The sequence below is a fragment of the Trematomus bernacchii genome, unplaced genomic scaffold (assembly GCF_902827165.1).
Source record: "Trematomus bernacchii unplaced genomic scaffold, fTreBer1.1, whole genome shotgun sequence".
NCBI classification, from domain to species: Eukaryota; Metazoa; Chordata; class Actinopteri; order Perciformes; family Nototheniidae; genus Trematomus; species Trematomus bernacchii.
The window spans coordinates 3611857-3639520 of record NW_022987609.1 but is presented as its reverse complement, the minus strand read 5'-3'; the positions used below and the strand labels follow the sequence as shown (position 1 = coordinate 3639520).

Below are 27664 nucleotides of genomic sequence, written 5' to 3'. Positions count from 1 at the left end.
CCAAAATTGCCGTCATGAGGCAATGCTGAAAAAGTTGACATATACATGTGAGGAAGAATCGTTGTGTACAATGAGATCTTTGTTGAGACAGATTATATAAACACTTCAGCTAATGCCAGGTATATAAACTATATGACATGTAATATCCAAGGATTAGAGACTGTTGGATGCTGCTGTTTTGAGCATTGCAATATATTTATTTTGTATAAATAATAATATGTTTGTATAGGTGTTGCTACTCCATATAGTTGCTACACTATAGGTGTTGCTACTCCATATATGCGACTGTTCCCAAAATAAATTTGTTTAATCTTAATCTCGATGTAGTGCTAAATGCTGTCGGAGTGCACCGGAATGAACGACACTATCATAATATCTTCTGAAAACACACACACACACACACACACACACACACACACACACACGTTTACATCACTTCAGGGGACATTACATTGACTTACATGCATTTCCTGGAGACTTATCCTAACCTTAACCATAACCAACACATGCCTAACCCTAAACAAACAAAACCAAAACGTTGATTTATCTGTTTTCCCGTTTTGGTTTAAAAACTGAATAAGGTCGGTTTTTTGGTTTTCCGAAAAACCAAAAAACGACACCGGTTCTCTTTTAAACTTTGTTAATATGTTTTGGATGCATATTGTTCTAGTATTTGTTCAGGCTGTTACATACAATTAGCCTCTGTTGCTACCTGCTGGTGGTGAGTAAATATTAAAATCAGTTAAAATTGACAACCGGTCCGCGATTTCTTTTTTATGTATCTGCCGGTCCTTGGCACAATAAAGGTTGGGAACCCCTGCTCTAGACGACGTGAGTCAGACTGCTGCTCTAGAAGACGTGAGTCAGACTAGTCCCTGTTGACGTGGGTCAGACTGTTGCTCTTGACGACGTGAGTCAGACTCATGCTTGACTGTTGGGTTTATTTATAGTTGTGTGTTGAGCTATATATTCACTGACTTTCTGATGTGAACTTATCTGAGGAGTCAAGGACTCTATCTCTTCCACACTACTTCGGGAGCCTAACTCAGCAGCAGCAGCTTCCATGACCAGTGCTTTAGCGAGTGCTGACTCTGCTTCTTTCTCATGCTGAAGAGCATCCATTCTCGCTTCGATACGAGCTTTCTCAATTTTTATATCCATTTCTCGTTGTGAAAAGGCTGCCCTAGGCTGAGCTGCATTTGCTTCCGCACGTGCCTTAGTAGCTGCCATGCTAACACTTGTTGCTGTTGAAGAGCGTGAGGATTTAGCAAGGCGGGCGGATTTACTACTGTGGGATACATGAGAACGTGTTTTAAGACTTTCCTTGTCCGATGTTGATTTCAACTCATCCTCCATGATGTTGAATTACAATAACTTGTTGTAAGCAGTATGTGTCTGGGCTGTATGACTTTGGATATGCAGCAAGCAGAGCATCATACTCACATAAATCCACATCTATATCAGAGTTCCCGTTAGAATAATGATTTGCCGGTCAACATGTCCGTTACAGTTTAAATCTTCCGGACAAAATTTGAAAAGTGCCGGTCAATGGTCTTCTATGTTATTTATTGAGCTTTGAAACAAATTGATATGATTCGATATTAAACAAACTAATTATAGTAGATTAATTAACTATTCAAACGTGTACAGTAATTTACAATAACACGGGAATAATAAACGGAGCGCTCTCTCTCTGCTGACGCCAATATCATGCAGCTCGCGGATCCAGTAATGAGTGACCCGACAGTAAAACTAAACATATCTATAACTAGTTTAGGTAGTTTGAGAGGTAATTAAAATAGCTACGTGTGATATTCTAACCTGAAGTGTGTGTTTTGTTCCGCTCACCGCTGCAGGGGATCATGCAGAGCTGAGTGTCGACTCGTCAGCAGCAGCCGATCTCTCTCTCCCGTCAGATTAGACTTTACTCGCGTTTGTGTCCATATCGATCAGATCTAGCTAGTTCTAGCTAATGATATGACTACCTGCTTATTAAAAGACACCTAAACAATAAGCGTCGCTATGCAACCGGGTGAGGCCACAAAGTATAGCGCAGCATTATGCATTTGTTTACATGCCCACCGGAGGCATTACCAACAGATCAACGCACAATCAACCCATACAGGACATCTCTTTCTCCACATTAAGTGTAGACATTATAATTGACTATTCTTGTCTGTCACATACTCTTTTGTCTGTCACATACTATTCTTGTCTGTCACATACTCTTCTTGTCTGTCACATAAGTGGCGCAACTGATGCGGTATTGCGCTAAGGGGAAATAATTTTGACCGGACATTTTGACCGGAGAGATTTAGATTTGCCGGTCTTCAGCATATTTTACCGGTCATAGTCCGGTAATTACCGGCTAACGGGAACTCTGATCTATATACAGTTCTTCTGTAATGTAGGTATCATTTCACTGTACTGTTCTTGTTTCAATGTATGGATATTGAAACTTGTTGTATTTGGCAGGGATTTTAATGATAAGAAGTGTGAAACTGAAACAAAATACATTTCTCCATAAGTACACATAAAACAATGACAAGTTCTTAACATTTACAGAATAAATGTACTTTTTACAAGAACAGGTTATTGCAGGTAAATATGCAATTCAACATTACACAGCATTACGTAACACACTATAACACAGCAACAAGTTCTTACAAAAATAATAATTATCCTTACTACAAAATTATATTACCACAAATAATATCAAACACTTGTAGCTAAGATAATAATTAGTAACTTGACTTACTGATAATGCCACATTTTGGGCTTAGAACGAAGGATGGATGGGGATTCTGCAGTGAGTGCTCCCATTACATGCTTATTGCATTATGGCGCATTTCCACCACACGGTCGGCCTCGGCCACACTCGGTACTGCTTGGCCGTGTTGGGCCTTAACAGGGCCGGCTCACTTCATGCTGCGCTTCCATTACAGTTTAGGAACTGGGGTAGTTACTATAGTAACGCAGTGTAGGCGGAGCCGTGACGTCATCTTCAATGAGAACCCCAGAAAAACAACACAGCCGTTAGCTGTTAGCACTCAGAGCTCACAGCTCCTTATATATGTTCAGAAACTCGACAAAAGTTAAACAAGTACACACCACAGACTGCCTGTGTCATGGTGAATACAGTCGCTGCTTTATTTATGTCTGTATAGGCCGTTTTTGTGAGTGTGGACGGTTGGAGCATATACTGCGTTAGCTTAGCCAATCTCCATCTAGAAAACACGCATTTTAAAAGGTTTTTCGCCTGCCGTCTGTCTGCAAACTTGCCAAAGCATTAATTCATGGTTTTTACTAACCGGTATCAGTATGTTGTTACTTCGGCATCATTTTGAAACGTGTATTACAATTAAATCACGGTCAAATATGTCCATCTTGTTGTAGTTGTAGCCCCCTTGCCAGCGATCCTCTCTCTAGTTTAGCATACTCAGCCCGACTCAGCCCTGTTTGTTGGCCCCGATAGAACCACAATTTTGTCGGGCCAGAAAAGAGGTGAAAAAGTGGCCCTGGGCCGGGGCGGGCCGTAACTAGGCCTAGTGGAAGCGCAACCAAAAACGGGCACGGCACGACACGGCACGCTTAAACCGCGCTCTGCGCCATGGTGGAAATGCGCCATTAGTGTCCATGGCTGCGTTTCACTTCGGTTAAATGGATTCCTTGCGTCCCTCACTTGCGTCGTTTCCCTGCGACTAGTCCCTCCCACCAGGGAAGCATGGAGAGACGCAAGGAAACCACGAGAAGCAGGGAAATTAGTTTTAAGAGCAATGGGACGTCCTTTCCTCCGGAGCGTCATGTGAAGCGACGTCTGTTTGTGATGACGCTGCACAGCTGATCGTCTGACAGCAGCCAGCTCTGTCCCCGTTATTTTCACAAACACCCCCGCCTCTGTTAGTACACATTTACTGACACAAACATTTGTATCATCTGTTGTAGACCCAAATAAATAAAATCAAATAAGAACTCATTCTCAAAAAAGATAAACGCCATTCTTAAAATGTATAAACGAACAATAGTTAGATTAATATTGATTAGAGTGCACAATAGAAATAAAATAATTGAGAGAAGAAAAAGAGATATGTTATCTATCAAAACCCAGTTAGATTAACATTCATTGGATTGCACACTTAGTTTGTTTGTGTGGATATGTAGCAAATTAACATGTTAAATAGCACTTAATGACTGACTGAATGGAAATGAATGACAATAAATGAAAATGTAAAACGAAAAAAGCGATCATGAAAATGTTTCCAATGAATAAAATGATTTTTGACCACTTTGTTGTTCAGATATATCAAATATTTGTAACTGAATGATGCATTAATTGAAACAAAACACAGTATAGACTGAGGAGTGACTCGTGAGTTTCATGTGTTTTCTTCACTCCGCTGGGAAACTGCTCTCATGTCAAGAAGCATCAGATCATTGCATGCGCTGCATCGTCCAATCAGTGAGCGATACACAGTAAGGGGGCGGGGCGAGTGTCTGAGGATTTCATCGAAGGATGGTCTGGTGGTTCCTCGATTATAGCTCCTCCATTATCGCTCCTCGCTCCTCGCTCCTCGGTCCTCCGGCACAAATAAGGCCACTGGGACGCTACTCAAGATGGCGCAGACTAATCAACTTCCGGTGAGACCGAGACCGAGGAGCGAGGAAATGAAAAATAAGAGAAGTGAAACGCAGCCCATGGGTGTTTCTCAATCGCGAGTACGCTTGCTTGGTAGCACATGTCTGCCGAGCATCTTGCTTCAGAAGCGAGTCAAGAATACTTCCTGGCATTCAGAAAACGAAGTGTGGAACACGCTAGCAAGTGTGCAGGTGTGCGTCATATGAGAGGCCCCGCCTTACATCTTCCGCCACAGATTTGGGGAAATTGGTCCGTGCGCAAAGCATTGTGGGGATTTTAAGACCGCGGAGTCTACTCATGTGCAGCCTCGATATTTCTCCAAACGGAGTACGCCGGGCTCGGTAGATTTCCAAGTATGCTGGAGATTGGAACAGTACTTCGGCGGCACTCGATGACGTAGTATGCTTGAAATAGTGGCTCTGAAGCAGCTTTACTCGCGATTGAGAAACACCCCCAGTGTAAAAGGACTTCCTGGAACTTAAGGAAGTGGTCATAGCCACAAAGGAAGTGCCATCTCTTTCAAAGTACATTTCAAAATAAAAGCTGCCTTCTAACTGCTATTTGTGTTCCATGACAGGCGGTAGTGTGTATTCGTCATTCAAAAGAGGCAACCGGTAGACAGACTGCGTGATATATACAAACAACAAATAGCGTGCGTTCCATTTCCACTCTCGTCCATCACAGACTGTTTCACAGACTGTTTCACATAAAGACATATAATCGAAAACATGTTTAGTGCGGTACTGGAAAATGAAAAATAATAGCCGTCTGTGTGTGCCTTCTTCACTTCCGTTTCGCTTCTCATGCACTGATTCGCTAAGCTGAACAGCCAATCAGAGTGATTTATTTTGCCGACAGCCTTTTGCCATGCCGGAACGGTGCTGGACCAAGCCCCCAGGAAGTGCGCCGGACTCTGAGGAAAATATCCGTTGTGGCCAAACGGCAGTACTACACTTCCGTATCAGTCACTGGGCCCGGAAAGACTTTTTCCCATTGACTAACATTGGGAAAGAGACGTCTGTAAATCGTTGGATCATTTTTTTTAAACTAAATAAACTACCCAGTATGAACATTTGTATAGCCCTTATTAAAAACATTCGGTCCTCAAGTTGTAAAATGTGCTAATAACGTTATTCTGAGAGTTATTTTCCTCGGCATTATGAACGCGGATCTTACCCACGGGACTGCGCCGCCCGGCACGTTCATGTGACGTGTTCAGTACTACATGAGTGTTACCTTTACCCATGGATGCACAATAAGAACGGATTATATGATTATATGAATACTTTCGTGACGTTTCGCTCTCTCAAAAGTTGGGCCATTTTGTCTTCATGCGCCAATGAGCAACTCTCATAGGAATGAACGAGGCCCCGCCTCCCACGCTGTATCCAGTTGTTGTTATACATTCATGTGCTGGACACACGAATCTGAGTAGGGCGACAGGATGCTCATCGACGGCCAGACATCTATCGACGGCCGAAATCGGCCCGATGTGTCCGGGCCTTTAGATGCTTTTAGATGCTCCAGGATTTATCTCGTTCAAAGCATTAATGCATTCATTGCATCCATCACTTCCTGCAATGTGCATTCTTTTGTTGTTGTTAAATATGCTATATAAAATACATTGAACATGAACCAGATCAGTGTTTTCTTATAACGTAAGGCAAGTTCGATTAAATATTTTCAAAGACTTTTTTTATGCAGCTCGGAGTAAAATAAAGACCAACTTTAATAAATAAAAACAGACATCAATTACATGCAAACATCTTTGCATGTATACTTTTTCTCATTTTAATCTGACCCACCTTCAGCCTCGATGGTTCAAGCTGCTGTTTACTTTGCATCTGCTGACTCACAAACAACTGTGGAACTGTGGCGCGCTTGTAGTAATTGCGCCACATTTGCGCTTCAGATGAGGCTCCCTCCGCAAAATGAGGCTCCCTCCGTGAGATGAGGCCCCCTCCGCGAGGTGAGGCCCCACGCAGTCTGCGTGATCTGCATGTAGGGAGGGGCGCAGGGGCGGTTCTAGGGTGGGGGCCAGTGCCCCCCTAACACTGACTTTGGACCCCCCTGTGGCCCCCATGAAAATGAAAAAAAAATAAAACGTTTATGATTAAACGATTTCTTGGCTGACAGAATAGAATGAACTAACGATATTTGTCATTCTAGTCGGACCCATTAGAGCAGGGGTCTCCAACACGTCGATCGCAAGCTACCGGTAGCTTGCAAGCCCTCAATAAGTAACTCGCCAAGCAAATCCAAAATGTAAAAATATACCAAAAAAAAAGGAAATGTAATTAAAAGAATCTACCCTATGCATAAACGAAACTTCAATCATAGCGAACTCTATCTACTTACTCCAACTCTATATCTATCCAACACACCTGCTCCCCCCACCCCCGACAATGAATATCGACCAATCACGTTCTTGCTTGATTTGCGGGACCAGCGTTGCAGTCGGGAAGAAAAGCAATGTGGAGCGGCACCTCACCGCTTCATAAGGAGTTTGACCTTTCCTTCTGGCAGAATCTACACAACACATCAGCCCCATTGAACAGCCTAGTCGTGCCAGCCTATACATCACATGAGGGGCAGAGTTTTACTGTGTGTGTGTTGCAACTTGCATAAATATTTATTGCACTTGACGCACACATACGCATGGCGTACAGGGGGGACTGTTTAAAAAACAGTTTAAAAGGGGAGTGATTAAAGTAAACTATGCATAAATAAAAAGAAAGAATGCTAACTAGGTAACATAAGATAAGAATAAACAAGTTTAAATGATTTGTTATTGGTTGTGATCATATTCTAAAGATGTTTGGATTATTGAAACGTATACAGCTCCCTTTCATCTGAGTGTTGAGAGCTGTATCCATAAATTCATGTTGTGCTCAAAGTGCTCCAGATTGATGCATTTAACTTCAACATTTAAAAAAAAATCTTCCCGGGGGTGCATGTCCCCGGACCCCCCTAGAGGATGTGAGGTCCCCCCTGGAGGAGGTGAGGTCCACCCCCAAATAAAGCAGGTTAAAATAATTAAATGTAATACATGTTATTTTAGTAAACACTGAAAACGGGTCCCACAGACCCAAACAGCACACAAAGGTTAAAGGTAAGCATATAATAATGTTAAAATGTGCTAAATATATACACTGCAAAAAACAAAAAGAAAGAGGAGTAAAAGTAGCTCACGACTTGTTTTATTTTTTGAAGTAGCTCTCATCCTAAAAAAGGTTGGAGACCCCTGCATTAGAGCGTAAAAACTGTAACTATAAGTAGCTGAAATAATAATGTGTAATGAAACAAATACCAATAACTGTATTGCATTGTTTTCTTATGCGCAATTACTTAATACTTTCTTTGTCTTTTTCGTCCTGCATTTATTGTGCCCCCCTCAGAAAATAACTGGCCCCAGCCTGGCCCCCCCAGTCAAATTGGTCTAGACTGGAGGGGCGTGCCTGACGTCAGTCTTTATATGAGTCAGAAAACCAGATAACTCCAGAGTGTAACATGACATCAGTGCACAACAGACAGCTGAAACTGAAGCTAAAGTTAATCCTGTCATGGGGCTGGAGATGAGTTTCGATTCGTTTTGGTGAGTTGGCGTTATTACGTTGCTCCCTTAAAATAAGCACCACCAGAACTAGGAAGCACGCAAGGTCAAGCTCGTTCTCAGCTTGTTGACAAGATGATATGGATTTCCTTGAATGATAGCCTGGCCTGTCCTCTCCTATCCATGATCATTTAAAGTTATTAGCTAGGTCAAAGTATTCAAAGATATAATTAAATTTTTCTTACCACTTCTTCTGACGTAATTAAGAAAAACGTTTTTAAATACAAACTGAAAACATTCCCTGGGAATTTCAGAAAGGACAGCCATGCTCAGATCTAATATTAGACTAAACAAGTATTTTCTGATTCTGAATGTTGGTTAAAAAAAGTATTTGTGGACCCAATTACGTCACGGTCTGAAACGGCATCAAAAAACATATTTTACTACAACTACTGCCTGGGTGCTTGGTCTCTTGCGATTTCTTTGCCTTTTTACTGCCGTGTATTACGGGAGCAACTTTAGGTCATACTTGGTTATGTGATTAATTTGCTATAATTTGATCAATCGCAAGTGTTAACTTTGGGTTTGATGGTCAAATCCCTGTCAGTGCTGGTAAAGAACCGAGACGAAAAGGTGTCAGTATGTAACAGTTTTTTATTTCCTGTCATGTACTTAATCAAGCACAAGACAAGTATTTCACAACACAAGGAGAAGCGAAGAAATAGATACATATTACAGAGATGATAGATGGCATCTGCTCAACAAAACAAACAAAAACAACTTTGTTCAACTTGTAGATCAGGGGTACTCAAACTTTTTTATTAAAGGTCCAGTTGTGAACTTTATACAAGGTCACTGGTCCGGATCAATGCCAGTAAAGGCCCCCCCCCCCCCGAGCGGAGAAACGAAACTGAAATTAAGAAGCAGTTTCTTGGCGCTCTATGCATGGAGTTTCCCGACATGTCGTTGCAGTAAATTAAAGGGTGTTTCATGTTGTCGTTGCTGTGGACCTTCTTAATCTACCTTCTTTGGGGGCCCCCTTCTGGTCCAAGCACTTGCCTGCCTTGCCAGTCGGTAAACGGCGCCTCTGTATACACACACACATTCAATACATACATACAGTATGTCAAGGTAAACTTGCGGTTAACTTGCGGTCTGCTATGCGTGTCACGCTCGCGCACACAAGTAAATATATATGCACGTTCATTCTCACAACGCGTCAGACACAAGACGCGCGTACATGATGATGTACATTAATTTATCAGAATCAGAATTTTTTTTTTTTTTTATAATTTCTTTTAATTTTTTTGTAATTGGACACAGGGTTCGGTCCGGATTGATTTGCAGTTCGGTCCGCATCCGGACCTTGGTCCGGAGTTTGAGAAGCCCTGTTGTAGATGTATAAATATTGAGTACTGTACACAGACAAAACTCTTCAAATCTCCACTGAAACCAGAACTTGCTCGGTAGAGCTTGGGCAAGCCGCCATTAGCTCCAATCTGCAGGCCATTACAATTTAGACATTTTTAAATATATGCTATTCACGGAATACTTAAGTGGCCTACATTGGAGTGGAGTTTGTGACTGCTATGGTGGATTAGCCGTCCGGGGAGCATACACTATTTATTTCATTGTCTAGAGTTTTTGATTTGTTACTTCATGTGTACCAAACCTGACATTAGTTTTGGCATTAAAGGTGAAAGTGAGGGTTTGGTAGAAACTAAATAAGACACAATCCTCCAATAGACAACTTTACAGCGGCCATTTTGCATCCCCTTTGTATGCGCTTACTATCGTTCGTTTCATGAGATCGTGGACACTCTGAAAAAGTTAGTTATTTGAAATTTTGTATTTACAATTTCACAAATCTGGGCTGCAAAATGTTGCAAGAAGCAATACATAAGAAATAAACTCCCTGTGCAGCAGTCTTCAGGAGAGTAGTGGTTTTTGAGGAATGTCGTTTCTCTCTTTTTGTGTCAACTCAACTTTTTTTATTTGTTATACAGCACGTTTGGTTTTTATAAAATATCTTCGAAAAAAACAAAAAACTTTAAAAGGAGTTTTCAGCCAACTGTTCTCTGTCCTCATGTTATTGGAAAGAAGTTACATCCACATCCTCTCGTAAATGAATCGCAACATGTTTTTGGTTTCAGCACAGAAGGCCTCAGAGATACAATTTTCTTTTAGAAACTCCCAATATTTCTGGGGGAAACAAAGAGGTGCGAATGGGAGTGAATTTTCAAGGGCAAATTCAAATAAAGATATCACAGAAATATAACAGCTGTGAAAATCAGAATAATTCTATAACAAATCATTGTGAAACCATAGGAATGTAGAACAGGGTGACGTAGACAGCACAAAGATGTAGTTAAAGTACAAAAAGGTCTCTGGAAAAAATCTGTATATGTAAGAGTTGAATTGTTCTATAACTTACATGTATAGCTGCTTCAGAGTTCACACAGTATGTACTGACTGGTGGCAGCAGTTTTAAGACAATAATGTATTTATATATTTACAAATCATTTTTCCTGTGCAAGTTTGAGGTGTTTTGTTAATTTGCACAGTCCCCTTGCGTCTTCACACCTGTATGCAAGAGTTCAATGGACTTCTAGAAAAAGTGTTAAAAGACACATTTTCATTTCTGCGTTTGCACCCCTGGGAATTTCTGACTTTAAAGACAGAGATTAGGTGTCTGATGTCAGTGTGTGTTTGGAGGACGGGCAGCCATGTTGGGATTTCCTCTCTCTGCTGGTTGGATGGTGATTTAAAAGTAATCCTCATTATCATCAACGGCTGCTCTAGGTTGTCTGCAGGGGAAATAAGGAAAATACATTATTACAGAAAGAAAATAAAGCACAATTCATTTTTTTTTGTTGTAGGAAAGATTATTTTATTATGTGCTGGGCAGTTGAAAGAGAGTAACTCCTGTTTTCCATCATAGTTACTGTTGCTTACTCGAACAATTGTTTTGCATAGCTAGTGTCCTAACACCTGCTTTGTATTTTTTATTGTGAGCGTAGCTACTTCATGACAGGTTGACATTTACATAGATGACTCTGTGCTGCCAGATTAGACCGTGACATTAAAATAAGTAGTGGGGGCAGAAAAACTGTATGCTGTGTTTGTTGTATTTGCCTCGTCCAAAAGGTGTTTGTTGTTTTTGAACACACAAACATTGGAGGGGATATTACATTGTGGGATGATAGGCGACGCCACTGTCTAATGTGTCAACTCTCCAGAGAAACTGCTTTTTTATTACATTCGCTCCAAAGATAAGCACATTCCTGCTACCTACCATTACTTATGTTTGTAATTTCGTAATGCAATATCATGATATATCATGATTAATAAATACTGGAAAATAAATTGAGAAACTTCTAATGGATAAAATAAACAGGTAGCAGTGGCTTAAACCAGGCCTCTCACCACATTGATGCTAATAGATTTATAAAAACAATATATTTCCATAGCCTAGTTTTGAAAATTATTTACAGCTTTTACAAGTTTGGACAGTTTTTTTGTATTATTTAAAAAAACAAAAACGTATTTGTACTATATTTTGTACCTGTGCACTCTGCCTCTGCATCTTCTGCATGGAGAAGGACGCCAGGTCTCTCTCCCCCGACCCTTCTCGTTCCGATTCACGCTCCCTCTTTCCTGTAATGCTTCCTCTGTGCAGAAGTCCTGAATGTCACAACAGGCAAGACAAAAAGGGTTATTGTTTGAAACACTCTACAAGGTTTATGTGTAATTACTAAGTAAGAAGTAAAGGTTATGTGATTACTCATCAGATTACTCATATGTTGCGTAGGCACATGTGTATCTAGATACAAGCTTCTATAATTTTCTTCATAAGAAATGTATAGCAGAGCTTTCCATAGGCGCTAGCTGGCACCTAAAGAGTCGACTCCTAGAACTAGTACACGCTATACTGTAGGTGTACATGTTACAACTATCTGCCTTCACTTCAGAACCATGAGAGCACAATGTTAGAGAAACGTGCGTATCCATCTGTATCATTCCCGATGCTCTATATAAATGTGTTATTGTTTGACAAACATTAGCAAAATAACCAATAAGGCAACACATTAAGAATTGAATTGATTGCATAGTGGACAGCCTCAGTGACATTTTCAATAAAATACATTAAAAATAAACCATGAATAAGGAAAATAAAGTTTCCAATTAGTTAGTGATTTTTGATATATCTGTTTTCGGACTGTGCACACAAGTGACCTTATTCTCCTTTACAATAATTCACTACAGGTTTATAGTTGGATAGGCATCAATAAGTCAGTATTAATGCAATAATTAGGTGTACGTGGTGCTACTAATGGATCATTTCTATCACATGCTACAGCTGAACATCAAAGCAGCACACCAGCGACAGTGGCACCAGCCCCTTCCTGTTTCCTACCTGGGTGTTGAGGCACGGCGAACTCGTGGTAAAGTCGGCTGCTGGTGATGGTCTGGCTGGCTTCTGGCACTGAGGGGTATACAGAAAACAGCAAACAGACATATTTAATTTAGTTATTAATGAGAGGGCTCATAAGTATCATATACTCACAATATAACAATTTCACCTTTTCCAAAATAACAAATATATGGCATATTTAAAGCCAACATCTTAAATGTGCCAAATAACTTCCAAGGCTAGTTTTTACTGTTTTCAATGTCGGCCCGTAGTTGTATGAATGAAATCCAAGCCTTTACTGGTTGGTCAGGACATTAACATGTGAGTGACATGTATGCATCGCACAGGATATATCGGAGAGGTAAGAGTTCACACAAGGATAATGAAAATAAAAACAGTATAAATAAAAATAAAAATATGATACCACAATACTTAAGTACTGAGCAACAATGAGTAAACCCTACGTTTGACAACTTTTAATACAATTTTAAGGGTGCGTTTCGGGCGATGCTACCGGAAAGTCTTAATAATCGAAAGTGTTCATTCTCTGGGAAGGATGAATCTCAATGTCACTCTGTCCATAACATTCTTTCTTGTATTTAGAAATTGTTGGTGATATGCACAAAACAGACTAAACTAAACGTAAAATGGTAGGAATGCTAACAGAAATTACTCATATCGGAGATCGCCCTACCATGCTGCTGCTGCTGCTGCTGCTGCTGCTGCTGCTGCTGCTGCTGCTGCTGCTGCTGCTGTTGTTGTTGTTGTTGTTGTTGTCTGCTGCTAGGCCCCATTTCTTCTTCATTTTGAAAGTGAAGGATGTTCCCGCTGCCGTTACTCGCTGCAACCGAACTCCCCGACACTCCAGGCACTGAGAAAAGAAAAACACAGACAAAAACAAGAGACTGACTGATACGGGTAGATGTAGCACGCCATTTCTACAATACCATCAACGATAAGGGCAAGAGAAACGCTGACACATCTTTATTAATATTACATTTACACAGATGACATTATGAAGACTATCCTAGCCATCAACTTGAATCTAACTTTAAATGTCACTGTATTTTTAAGTTTTCAGTTTCTATAATTACTTGAGCTGTTTTTTTAAATGTTTCTTATTTCTTGTAATTTATTGTATTCTATAAATAATAAACAACTGCTTTCGGACTTAAGGCATACAATAAGGCATTTTCCTTTTTTCGTTATATTTATAATGTATACAACATTTATTTTTATTTTTAACAAGGTACAATCATAGACAATAAATAAATAGTTAAAATAAAATAAATTCACTTACAATGTGAATTGTTGTTGTTGGTCCCTGGCTGCTGCTCTCCGAGGGGGTAGGCCATCATTCCTCCATTCCCGTTCCCATTGGAGGACGGGACTGATGCCAGCAGGCCTGAAAGAAACAAAACACACAAACACATATTTATTTTGTGAAAGGAGAGGACATTTTTCTTCACAGAACAGACAACGTAACTGTTTCCATTTGAATGTTATTTTGCCTGCCTCGTCCTTCCTTTGTGTGGAGCACGAAGATGAGCCTGCATTTTTTGAGTGCAGTAAAAATGTTTTTTTTAAGGCTAAACACCAAAAAATATAGATTTTAATTTCTTTGGCCTTCGATACGCTCTTAATTTATGCACAAGTTGGAAAGAATTCTACACAGTCACTACTGGAATGTTACAAAAATATAATATGTATAATATAAGTGTAGCCTTATCTTTATCTGCAACGCTTTAAACAGAAAAATCACTGATGCCTTTAAATGTACGCCTCGAATGTCCACATTATAAATCAGGATTCAAAGCTTCAAACTCTTTGGTACCGTGCAGATTTGTTACTTCTCTTACCCAGTCCTCTGTATCGGCTCAGCTGCTGGTAGATCTGCTTCATCCTCTCGATGTTGAGCCGGCTCGCCTCTGCGTGATGAACCATGGGTTTGGGGTAATGAACGCCGATGATGCACTTGGCCGCGGCCTGCACGGACTCCGGAGCGTTCCACGGGTCGTAGATGTACTTCGCAGGGAAACCTCGGAGGACAGGTAAGTATCGTCTGGAAGCACAGGGAGACATTAGATTAGTTAACAGCGGCAGGATTAATGCAGAAATACAAGATCTCATACTTTAAAAGGATCGGAAAAATATTTGAAAGCAGTTGCAATAACATTATTTATGTGTTTTTACTATTGTAAATGTTAGTTTGTGAGGTTTTATTGTGAAATATTGAATATGCAGTACAATTGTTTTGTTAGCGTCCTCATGGATGTATCTGATAAGTATACACCTTTTCTTACTAAGATTATTATAAATCAATCATCGTGTAAATGTCAAACATTAACATCATACGTATGTGTTGTGACAGGGAAGCTGTGGCTCAGTGGATAGTGTGCTGGACTTCGAATCAGGGGATAACAAGTTTGAGTCCCACTGCAGTCAGCATGTCGTTGTGTCCCTGGGCAAGACACTTCACCCCAAATTGCTCCTGTGGGGATTGTCCACAGAACTGAATGTATGTAAGTCGCTTTGGATAAAAGCGTCTAACAAATGACATGTAATGTAAAATGTAATGACTGATAAGAGCATGATGGTCATCACCATGTCATGCTTACAGGTGTTATGGAAAATAGCTGCTACAAAGTGAAAGCTACAAACAACCACAACACTCAGTCACAATATGGCTGCAGTGCATTAGAGTGAGTTAGCATCGCAGTGCACAATGAGGACAATGTAGAAAAAAGGAGGGGGGCTGTGGTCACGGACAAAATGTACAGTAATTTGGTGTGATAACAGCCACACTACAGACACAAAGTGTAAACCTCTGAGAGATGAAGCCGATAAAACAAGGACTGCAACAAGATAGAGAGGTCAACATCTATCAGAATCAGAATACCTTTATTAGTCCCACAGAGTCTACCGTTTCAAACTGATGACGTTTTTTCTTCGCTTGGACTGTCATGGATTTGCTCCGTGTGACAAAGAGAGGCCACCTACCTATTGTACCAGGTCCGACCTTACCAAGTCCAAGGATCTCTAGAGAGAGATCACTGCTGGTTGAACGATGATGCTAGGAGACGTCTACTGTGACACGCGGTTAGAAAGCAGAGTGCATTGACCCCCACCCACCCAACGTAAACTTGAAAAGTTCTGCCATCAAAAGATTTTTTTTTTCTTAATTTGTACTACTTTCTTGTCTTTGATTCTCCTTTGGTTTAAAAAAAAAAAAAAGCATACCCATATCTTTATATTTCTAGAACTTTCGTCAAGAAAAAAAATTCAATTTAGAGAAATATTCATATGAACTTTTAAGTTTGTTAAGCCAAATATCTTAGGGCTGGGCAGTATGTCGATATTATGTCAGTATTGTGATATGACACTAGATATCGTCTTAGAATTTGGTATGGAATATCATATGTGCTGTTTTTCCTGATTTACCTTCACCCATTACTGATGATCAAACATTAAAAAAAATCTTTCCATATACTTTTTAATGAAAACTTCAATTGTCATCCTTACAATATCTTCACAATACCGATATAGATTTATTTGGTCGAAAAAAAAGTTTCCTTCATATCACCCAACTCTAAAATGTTGATAAGATAAAAAAAACTGTAGGTTTGTGTTTGATGACAGAAGTCCTCCATTGTACTTCACAGCTCCAGGACCCTCCCTCCCTCCAATTCCCCCCAATGGTCAGACAGTGGGGGACTGAGAAGATAGCACATGCATTTAAGTGGTCAGATCCTGCTGACTGCCCCTCCCCCCACAACCACAGTGCCACACTCCGGGCCGGCCCACTAGGAGGTCCCCTGATTTCACCAAAAAGGGAACACAACCCTATTGCCAGGAAGGACCTTGACCTGCCGGTAGCAAGTGGTCCTGCAGCGGACGGTGGGTGGTGTGTGGGCGGTGCAGAGAGCGTGTATGTGTTATAAAGTGAAACTGAGAAAGGTTAAGCTTTCAGATACAACGCAAAACAAAATGTCAATGCTGTTAAGCTTTATTGTTCAGGATTTTGCATTGCAAATGGATCTGCCTTATTCACGTTGCATCTCATTTAAGCAAAATAGAAACAGTGCCAAAACCTTTTACCGAAAATATTAGCAAGCATTTTAAATGTCAAATCTGAAGAAAATCATGCTCATTTAATGTGGGAAGCCCGACTTGTGATCAACATTTATATGGAATTAATTCTGCAGCACTACTCTGCTGTATGTTTCATTTTTTAAGTGGTAGCGACACATTTTAAATAAAAATGTTCCGTCTCGTGTATATTGGCCACAAAATGGATGAGAAACAGATATTATCAACTACATTTAGATATTTCTAGCTCCTAACCCTTTTTGTGCCACTAATATATCAAGTTAAAGATTTAGAATTATACAAAATCAGTTCATGTGACCTAAAGCAAGTTTGAATCGGCAGGGCTGCATTCCCACAAGCAGAGCACCACTGAACATTTCTCAAAAGGATCGGACAAGGGGCTTTGCCCAGCGTGCACGGACCAGCGAAGTGTGGCACAAGAAACGTGTGTGTGTGTGTGTGTGTGTGTGTGTGTGTGTGTGTGTGGTGTGTGTGTGTGTGTGTGTGTGTGTGTGTGTGTGTGTGTGTGTGTGTGTGTGTGTGTGTGTGTGTGTGTGTGTGTGTGTGTGTGTGTGTGTGTGTGTGTGTGTGTGTGTGTGTGTGTGTGTGTGTGTGTGTGTGTGTGTTTCTTTGTCTATACAATAATGTGAAGTCTCCTGCTCTCTGTGCCTATGTTTCCCTGTCTGCATGTAGTCCAGAGACACAGAGGGAGGAAAGGTGCCATCCAGGTAGGGGGGTCAGCATTAAGATGCCATACCAATAAAAAGGTACCCACCTAATGAAGTCCCCGTTGGGGTCGGTCCGACGGCCGAAGCCCACGGGGCAGTAGCAGTGGAAAAACTGCTGGAAAAATGAACTGCAGGACAGCCACATCCAGCTGCCTGCGTTCACGCTCCAGTCTGCGTCGAGGAGAAGCTCCTCAAACACCTGCGACACAAAGACAACAGGCTCAGTGTCATGGCTTTCAAATGCTGAACAACATCCTGCCACTAACTCTTTTATGTCTTCAAGTCAGGCTTTTGTCTTAATAGTGCTGCAACTACTTTTGTTAAAGGGGCCCTATTATGCTCATTTTCAGATTCATATTTGTATTTTGTGCCGAAATGTGCTATGTAAATAAACTTGCATTGACATTGATATTCTGGAGGTCACAGTTGTCTAGGCTTTTGATGAAAAGATCTGCTTCATTTGGAATTTAAAAAACAAACTGACGGGCATACAGTATATGGGCATCTACTAATTGATACGATATGTGTTTTCACCTAAATTAAGACCCCGTTTACATGGAGACGGTTCGTGTTGTATCTGCTACTTTTCTCTTTCGTATAGCCCGGTCGTTCACACGAGGCCGTAACGGAACCGCGGAAACGGACCACTCAAACGATAACGGGTCCCAAGGTGGGTAGGTCTGCGGACGAAACGCTCTGGGGGGCCAAACGGCTCCGTGTGTACGTCCTATACGATAATTTCCTGATAACGATGAAGCCTTAGCCCCGCCTCTCCCCACCTCTGCTGCTCACAGCTGTAGCATGGTCAGTAGCTACTGTCAGTAGCTACTGCTACTGCTACTGACCATGCTACAGATGTTAGTGCAAAATCTACAGCTCCTCTACCACAACCATCAGCAACAAGTGGACATGGAGAATTACATGAACTACATGTTGCTAAATCCACCGCGGAGCGTAAACAGAAGGGCAACCAGGCAACCATGCTCGGGGGGTCTTATTCGCTGCTTTTGGTGTATTTTATGGCGGAAGTACAGTGCCACTTACAGGCACGGCATATGTACCCTGCATAAACATGTCGGCCTCCTCACCTTCATCCCCTCCTCCCAGCTGATCCACAGGTCGCCCCTCGTGAGGAAGCAGGCCACAGCGTGCCGGGCCAGGTGATGGATCCAGCCCTCCTGACGCAGCTGAGTCATGATAGCGTCGATCCAGGGAAATCCTGTCTTAGCTTCCGCCCATTTGGCAAGTGCTTCAGGATTTTTGTCCCACGGGATACGCACGCAGATCGGGTTTCCCTCCATCTTGTCGAAGCGTGGGTTGTTGGTTGCTGTGGTGTAGAAGAACTCTCGCCACAGTAGCTGGCCGTACAGGGAGAGTGGAGGAGAGCTGTTCTTTTTCACCTGGAGAAAAATAAACACGGCAAGAAAACATTAAGTACACAATGTCAAGGTGAAAAGATAATCACAACCGAAAAATGTTTTTTGTTCTAAGACAGGTGTGCAGGATTGTGACAACAGTGCGCGGAAGCTTTTTTTTGCAACTTTTGGTAAGAAAATCTGAAAAATAGATATACAAGCATGCTGGCTTAGCTGTGAGATGTGAGATGTCTTTTAGATCTAAATTGAAGTAGCACTAGTCTCTAAATCTTACATTTGGCACTCATATCATTAGATTTTTGGTCGAGTTGCAACGACTTGATGTCTGGGGAATTCTAACCTCCATAATTTCTTCTCATTGTGCTTTATTCTACACCTACACTGTGACACATATGTATCACTACCTAGAAAGCATGCGCGAAACATGGGTGTCGCTGATTTGCTTTGGGTATTTTACACACTGCCTATAGGAGTTGATATGAAACAGCACAAGTCAACATGTATATTAGACTGGAGGAGTAGGGATCTGACCTTGCGGTAGAGGTCGGTGAGCTTGAAGTAGAACAGGCGGCAGGAGAGGCAGCCGAAGCGCAGGTATGGGCTGAGGCCAGTCGGGCTGGCGAGCAACGAGTTGGCGTTCATTCTGGGACGCTCGAAGTTAGCCACCCACGCCTGGAAAAAAAAATACAGAGAGAAATACAGGAGGTCAGAGAGAGAGGTAGGGAGTGATGAGAGGTACTAGATAAGGCAGGGCACTGTTATAAAAAGCTCATAATTTTAAAGAAATTGCATCATTACTCATAAATACTATATTACTATACCTTAGTATATAATTACTTGGTGTGCTTTGGTGTGTTATTGTACATAAACACAGTAAAATAAATTAAGATGTAAAATAAGAAAAAAAAGAAAACTATTATAAAATAAAAAAACAAGTACACATTTTACAAATTACTGATACATTATATTCAACATTTAAAGTGGAATAGCTAAGCTGTTTCAAATTGTTATTATAATGCAGAAATGTTCAAAATAGTTTAACACATTTACAAAAGTAGACATTACAGAGTCAAATGTTGTCAATGAGGAAAGTGCTTAAATAAGTGTGTTACTAGAAGCAGGCGGTGCAGTACCGACCTTTCTCTCCAGATGGCGGTCTATCCTCGTCAGAGCCTCGGTCTCTCCTCCGGGCCAGACGCCTGTTGGCAGGCCCTCTGTGTCAAAGCCTGAAAACAATCATGGGGATTACCTTCCTGCTTTAAAGTGTTGCAGTCACATGCTGGATGAGTCCACAATCCTTCAGTTATGTCATGTTCCCTCAAATAACAACATGTAGTTTCATCCAGCAGATACAAATCCATACAAAGCATCATTATTGTTGGCCTTGACAACTGTTTGGATAATAGAACATGTTGATCTTTTTTGCTTATATCCAATCTATGAATATAAATCTTATAAACAAAACATTACTGTGTTGTGTTGTGTACTGTACAACCGCTTTGTCATTGCCTTCAATTTGTGTATAAAAAAAGTCAGTAAACAAACGTGTTCCACACTTACTATGTACACATTAACACATTTAAGATAAAAAAAACTCTGCAAAGAGGGTTTTAGAATATTGTAATATCATATATTTTTTTTTAATGATAGTCCTGGTGTGTACGTTTGTTTCCTCACCTAGCTCCTCCAGGGACGGGACCCCGTACTTTTCTCCGTGGTCCTCAGAGACGGGGGTGACGCAGCGACCCATCAGGGCGTCTGACAGCGTCTCCACGGGCATCTCAGGAGCATCCATTCGACTGATCAGAGTCTGGAAACGCTTGTAGGTGAGAGGAGGCTGTCCGCCATTCAGCTCTATGATCCTGGGGAGGGATGGAGACAAGGACCGATCAAGAAGAAGAAGATACACTTTATTAACCCCTTACAGGGAAATTTCTTTCCCCACTCTGTTGTGTTTACACACATTACACACACGGCAGTGGCCTTGGAGGTGAACTGGCACCTCTCCAGCTACCAGCTCACTTCATCTTTTTTTGGTCCGATCGGGACGTGAACCGGCGACCCTTCGGTTCCAAGACCAAGTCCCTACAGACTGAGCCACTGCCGCCCAAGTTTGAATCTTAAATCAAATTTCCAACAGATATTAAAATATTACGAAAGGGAAGTCAACATTTATTTAGCAAAATACATAAAAGTAAAGCTTATTTTTTTTAAATTAAGTACTGCTTGTAGTCTATTATCTAGTTATATTAGTACAGCAAAGGAATAAATAGATATATTTTGAGATTCAAAAATAAATTATATATATATTTTTAACTAACTAGCTTCTAATTACCTTAAAAGGTTGATTCACTTTAGTATGTTCCTATCAATGCCTTTACATTCTTTAATGTTTTTAATGGAAATAAAAAATACATTTTCACACGGCTCATGGTAAATAAAACGAAATATTGACATTTATAGAAAAAAATATAATGTATTTATTATTTAAACCTTCAGATACGATGAGCCATCTAGCTTCACAACAATTTACTCACTAAAATAATCCATGTATATTTTAAAATGGTGTATTAGTATTTGTCTCACTTGTCTAGATCGTAGAGGGTGTGTGACGTCTTGACGATGACCTCCACCCCGGCCTCCATGGCCAGCTTCTTGATGGCAGCGTCTCTCTCCTTCCCAAACGGCTCTGTATCGTACTCAAAGGTCAGGCGAGAGATCTTCCACTCCTACGACAGGACAGGGAGATATCACAGTTTGCTCAGCAGGCACAAAGTGAGGTCTTAAAATGTTGTTTAATTTAACAGACAGTCCCAGACTCAGCATATTCTATAGTCAATATTTATACTTCTTAAACAACTTTGTTTAAATTAGATTATCAGAGCACGTGCTGATTTTCTGTTATTGCTGACCTTAAAGAGCCGTGGGAACACGTTGGCTGGTTGGCCTCTGATGACAAAGAGGCGAGAGTTGAGCTTCCTAAGGTTGGCATCAAGATCCTCCAAACACTGTAGGAGAAACCTGAAGAAGAAGAGGACAACAAATTAATTACTGATCATCTGATTATACCCTGGAGTCATGAGGCAAACAGAAATGTGTCTTTGACAGAAGAAATGGGTCCACCAGCAGAGATTCCGCAATACCATTTCAATGGCTGTAGCTTTTCTCATATAATTGTATAATAAATGACAATACAGTAGTTGAAATTACTGTGATAACTGTAATTTACCATAACTGTGAAATAAAATAACATATACTGCGATATAAGACTTCAGCCAAAACGCCCACATGTAGTTATGCCCACCTGTGCTACATTTTCGTTAAGCCCAACAAAAAAAAGTACTATTTATTTTCTTTCTAGGTCACTAGGTTTGATAAAAATGTGTGTGTTGAGAGACTCAGAAGAAATGTGTGTGTTTGGGGCTTTATGACGCAGTCGACCACCAGGCGAGAACACATCTGCCTCACTGTCAGACTCACAGCTTTAATGGATTCACATAGATTAGAAAAAAATAACATGGTAGCTCCCTTTGTGCCTCCATCCCTGAGGAAAAGAGAATAAAGCCAGCCTATTATTTGATGTGCCATCTATGATTACTCTAGGATGCATTCAACCTTTTTATGTGAACTGTACATTAGCATCTCCATTATTGCAAACCCTGACCATGTGATCATGATTGTGCTTCTGAAGCGTCAGTTTTTGTGGTTCTACCTGTGACAAATGGCCTGAATGTCGCTCGTGACACACTCTCCTCTCTGTTCTCCAAATTGACTAATCATAGCTTCCGGTCTGCAATACGTTGTGGCGGATAACGCTCACAGAAACCCTTGAACTTTCAATAATTTGGCCATGCAGTCAAGTGTGTGATTATTTTTTATTTTTCAAGGGGCACAAAACGTGTTCAGTCCTGTAATATCCTCTTACAGCTTCCTTTCCAACATTAAGCGATGTTTGGTTGCTAACTAAGCGATCGAAGTAGGTAGGGCGACATCCTGTGTTTTAGGCTTCCGGATATTATATCAGATTTCCTACTGATAATGCCAAACTGTGAGTGGGAATTAGTGTGTGTTTGAGGGGTGTGTGTTGTTGTTTTGTTTGGTTAAGTAACTGCCATGGATCAATTACCATGGTTTCCACGGATGTAAACCAAGAATAATGTTATCAGTTTTCATTGTCGGCCCATCTTCCAGTGTACAGAGGGCTGAAGTGTAATCCCTCAAGTATGATGGTGCAACAACACATTTTGGGAGCACGATACAAAGCAGTAATGTACACTTTAAGTAACACACAATTCAGATGTATGCAACAGTATAAGTAGAAGAGTAGTTGTAGGTTTCAACAAAGCACTTTGACATCCCATTCAAAGGTGAGGGCGGAGATGAGACCCCAAGGCTATAAGGATTATTTTACAAAACTAATAATCCCTGTGTGGTGTCTCTTTATTGTCATCGCTGTAAGACCTCTGCTCCCATAACATGTTCAATGAGGTCAAACTAAATCTGAACACAGACGGGCAGTGAGGTCACGCTAACTTGAGGCGTGTGCCTTCCTAAACATAATCTGCAGTCCCACTTTTCCCACAATAGTTAATCAGAACTCAGATATATTTGCGTTCACACCAAAAATCCCCCTGAACTAAATTAGTTCATCAGAACCATTTTTACCCGCTTTTCAGTCCCTGCTAGAGAGCAGGGACTTTCGTGGGAGAAAAAGGTTCCTATGTCTGATTGGCTGGGCGGAATGCAAACCACGCCCCGTAAAACTCCCAAAAGGTTTTGTGAAGCCGCCATTTTATTATCCTCGCATTAGCATTATTAGCATTAGCATTAGCCAGTCCCCAACTCCGGGGACTTCCGGACGGGGACTTCGAGTGGCAGTATACACCGTGAAGTTGTTTGCGGCCTGCCATTAAACTCAAAGCAGAAGAAGAAGAAGTGACGTCAGCGGCTTCATTTGCCTAATGTGAACACGATCTGCTTTAGTTCACCAGAACTAAAAGAGTTCTCATGAACTGAGTTCTCATGAACTATTGTGGGAAAAGAACTTGGTGTGAACGCCCCAATAGATATTGTTTAACCACAGGTGTAATTCTAAGAAAAAGAGAGAAAGGATTTGATAGCTTGAAAACTCAGAGAGGATGTACTTCAAATTATTTTACGATAACGAACAAAATATGACATTTTCTTTGGGCGGCTTATGAGAAAAATTCATCCCATATTCTGCAAAATGTATTATCTGTAGGGAAAAAAATGCCTGTCTTTGTGTGTGTGTGTGTGTGTGTGTGTGTGTGTGTGTGTGTGTGTGTGTGTGTGTGTGTGTGTGTGTGTGTGTGTGTGTGTGTGTGTGTGTATGTGTGTGTGTGTGTGTGGCACACTGGTAGCCTATAGTCAGTTCTTATATAACTGCTCTGGCCTACATCTGGTTGAATACACTCTCTCAGCATGGAATTTACCACAACCAATCCCTAAGCTGAGTAACATTTATTTAATAATTTTTCATAAAACAAAGTTGTATAGTGCCTTGATTATTTAAATAGCAGCTCAACAGACCTATGAGATATTTTAAGTTGCAGTTTAAGGTAAAAATAACACTCCTAATTGGATGATGGGGTGTCATACACCGACCCGCAGTTCCTTAAACTTCAGAAATTGTAATCAGGCCAACCCTCTTGACCCAACCCTGAGTCCATTAAATAACGCATGCTGTGCAGAAAGGCACTCATCAAACACAAATAACTGTATTTCAAAATCTAGTCAAGATAAAAAAACAATGAAGTTGTAGCTGGGATTTTGATTAAAACTTGGTACTAAAACCTTCCCAGAGAACCAAATTAAATCATGTTCAGAGAGCTATAGTGCAATGGGAATTTTTCATAAAAGGTTTCTCTTGAAAGAACCACTAAGATACTAATGATGGGAAAAAAGAGATTAATTCAGTTTCAAATGTTGCATCCAGTTATGGAAGATGAACAGTTGTGGATGCCAGCTAACAATGCTATCCATAAGCTTAATGAAGTCAGCATTTTAACATCAAAACAAGCTGACAATAATAAAGATGTGGATCCGCTTCACCAGTGACGTAAACATTTAGTTTTTAGAAACCATCAGCATCAGACACCACTGAAGTGTGTTTCCTGCCTGTGTGACGCCATGGCAATCTGTTCATCATAAAGATCAGCTGGACATCTATAGGTCAATGACTTCAGGATTGGATATTGATTCCTGTGCCTCAAGAAGCAGCTAAGAGCAAAAACCGGCCAGTGAGCAATGAATGTTAGATGATGTGATATCTGCTCTCCTCCCTGCAGAGCAGATATCACAGTTCACAATTAGACTCAGCTCTCACATGGACTCACAGAAATCCCCAAAACACAGGCCAAGATTTATCGTACAAAACACAAACACAGATCTTATATACAAACCATTTATCCCTGCATCTATTTTAATAACCTTCTAATACTTAAAGCCTGGTTCTCTTTGGGAATCAGACTCGTGCTGTAACCCATTTATTCAGCCACAAGGTCCTAAAGGCACGGACACACCAGGCCGATTATCGGCGTCGGTGGGCGTCAGGCCGATGATGAGCGCCGACACGCCCTACTCAGATTGGTGTGTCCCGCACCGTCGGGTCTTTTCAGCCGGGCCGACGCCTTTTCGGCCAAAAACCCGCCGATCGGCCAAAGGCAGTCGGCAAAATAAATCACTCTGATTGGCTGTTCAGCTAGCGAATCAGTGCATGAGAAGCGAAACGGAAGTGAGGGACCCAAACAAACTATTAAGAAGGCAAATCTGAGATTTCATTTAACTCCAGCTCTCGACACAGGTTCGGGAAAGCCCCATGAGCTTCTCGCTGTAGAGTGAAAATGGAACGCACACGCTATTTGTTGTTTGTTTATGTCACGCTGTCTGTTCTTCTTCTCTCGGTTATCACGCAGTCTGTCTTCCGGTTGTTGCCTCTTTTGAATGAAGAATACACACTACCGCCGCCTGCTGGTAAGGAGAGTTATTGCCACTCACGCATGCGCAGTTCGTACGTGCTTCTTGGCCGTCGGCTGAAGTCTTTGCGGTGTGTTCCAGTGCGACACATGGCCAAAATGCAGAGACGCGAGGCGACGCAACAGTCGGGGTCCGTCTGTGTCAGTTCTTTGTTGTCAGATTGGTGTGTCCGGGCCTTAAGTATATCTGCTGACCTGACCTCTATAATTGGGATTATGTGAGTGAAGACTAAAATAAAAAGGATGCCCTGTGACTGTGAAGCAAGCTGAGCAGGTGCATCACTGTCAAAGCTGTAAACACATACTTATTACTTCCAAATCCACTCAAACTAAGGTTGTTGATATTGTGTCGTCCCTGGTTCATTCAAAACCAAAACCAGGTGGCAAAAAGAGGCTAAACACGTTTGAATTCATTTGAATGCTGTTAATATATTGTGATTTTAAGGGTGTCCATTATCATCTGGCCGGTGACAACAGCTGGAAATTAGCAATGTTGGCTAAAGCTGCCCCATTTACTGTTTTTTTGTGACAGTTGATCTGTCCATGACACTATAAACAAATAAACTAAACTAATAATCCTTGATCCAAATTCTCACTTAATTAGAAGGAAAGCACAAGACTGAAAAGCATCCAAACGTTTGGCAGACAGTGAGCAAAAGTCTCCCTCAACCATCAAATCTAAAAGCCTTAGATACAAAAGAAACGCTTCAAAAGCAGAGAAAGGGTGACCCCCTGTTGTGTGTTCGAGCACTGCAGCTCTGTGGTTTTATAATGTTTGCTCTAGTTCCCTGTCTGCCCTTTCAGCAAATCCTGATTATGTATGAGTCACAGCTCCCAGAAGTCTCTCTGCAACTGACTTTGATCATCCTTATACAACAGGAATAAAGCAGTGAATTTCACATTATCTAATCTGACCCACTACTGTACACAAAGTGTTGTTTGTTCCCCCTTATTGCTTGTGTTTTGTTTTTGTGCAGTAATAAATATACATGGTGTTATTGGAGGTTAGGGTTACTATTTCTTTACTATTTCTAACTTAGGTGCAGTGGAAACAAGCTGTACACACAACATTGACAAATTACCAGCTTTTGAGGTCCTCATATTCATACTGTTCAGCTCTGCCACTTTAAATTCTGATGTACTTCACATCTTAATTGTCATTTTCATATTGTAATTACTTTTTTGTATGTTTATATATTTTTTTATTTGTATTTTTTTTTTATATAATTCTGTATTTCTTCGCTTTCATGTAAAACTGAAATCCTCTTAATCAAAAACGCAGAAGCAAAATCCTTGTATGTGTAAACCTACTTGCCAATAAACTGGATTCTGATTCTTTACCAAATGTAGAAATGTGTGATCCATGATATATAATTGCAGTCTTTAAACCAAAATTAAACAAAAGCGATATTTCCCACAAATGAATTATAACTCCTCTCACCTCCACCTGTTGACACCGACGTTGGACGAGCCTGCAAACCAAGGGTCCAGCAAGTAAACGCAGCGCACGGTGCCGGCTCCTTTGACCGCCTGCAGCAGGGCTGGGTTGTCATGGAGACGCAAGCCTTTACGGAACCAGTGGATGGAATTTGGGGCCATTTTGTTCTGAAGAGAGTAAAAGAAGAAGAAGAAGAAGAAGAATGAGCAACTAAATGGAGCTTAATTTTTGGAGCTGAATGAAGACGTCATGTACAGAACAGAAAGATATGCTCTTTGCTACTTTCTCTTTTCTTTTTTTTACAGTTTTCTCAGTACAAAACAAAATGTCCACAAACATAACTGTTGGACGTTCCAAGAATACACAATGAGCAACACATCGCTAAAGCCAAATCATTTAATGCCGTCTAATTATCGTTTATTGTTTAAAACTCAC

The 27664-nt window shown here is 40.9% G+C and overlaps 1 protein-coding gene across 1 annotated transcript; it reads right to left on the bottom strand.

The window, feature by feature from the left end:
* Nucleotides 1-9573: 9573 nt before the first annotated feature.
* On the bottom strand, nt 9574-27390 carry LOC117483464 (cryptochrome-1-like). Its single transcript, XM_034131824.1, has 14 exons — nt 27233-27390; nt 21709-21817; nt 21383-21525; nt 20474-20658; nt 19934-20022; nt 19328-19468; nt 18509-18820; nt 17468-17619; nt 14463-14665; nt 13904-14008; nt 13297-13474; nt 12607-12686; nt 11755-11873; nt 9574-10996 (listed from the first exon to the last, which is right to left on the bottom strand). Exons 1-14 carry the CDS (start codon nt 27388-27390, stop codon nt 10988-10990), a joined length of 1983 nt encoding a protein of 660 aa, XP_033987715.1. The 3' UTR covers nt 9574-10987.
* Nucleotides 27391-27664: the final 274 nt, after the last annotated feature.

Excerpts from the sequence above, each read along its gene's own strand:
- LOC117483464 (XM_034131824.1), bottom strand. The coding sequence starts at position 27,390 with ATGGCCCCAAATTCCATCCACTGGTTCCGTAAAGGCTTGCGTCTCCAT. Across the intron at positions 18,821-19,327 it reads TCACCGACCTCTACCGCAAG|GTGAAAAAGAACAGCTCTCC; the intron begins GTCAGATCCCTA and ends ATTTTTCTCCAG. Across the intron at positions 12,687-13,296 it reads CAGCAGCAGCAGCAGCATGG|ATACCCCTCAGTGCCAGAAG; the intron begins TAGGGCGATCTC and ends GCTGTTTTCTGT.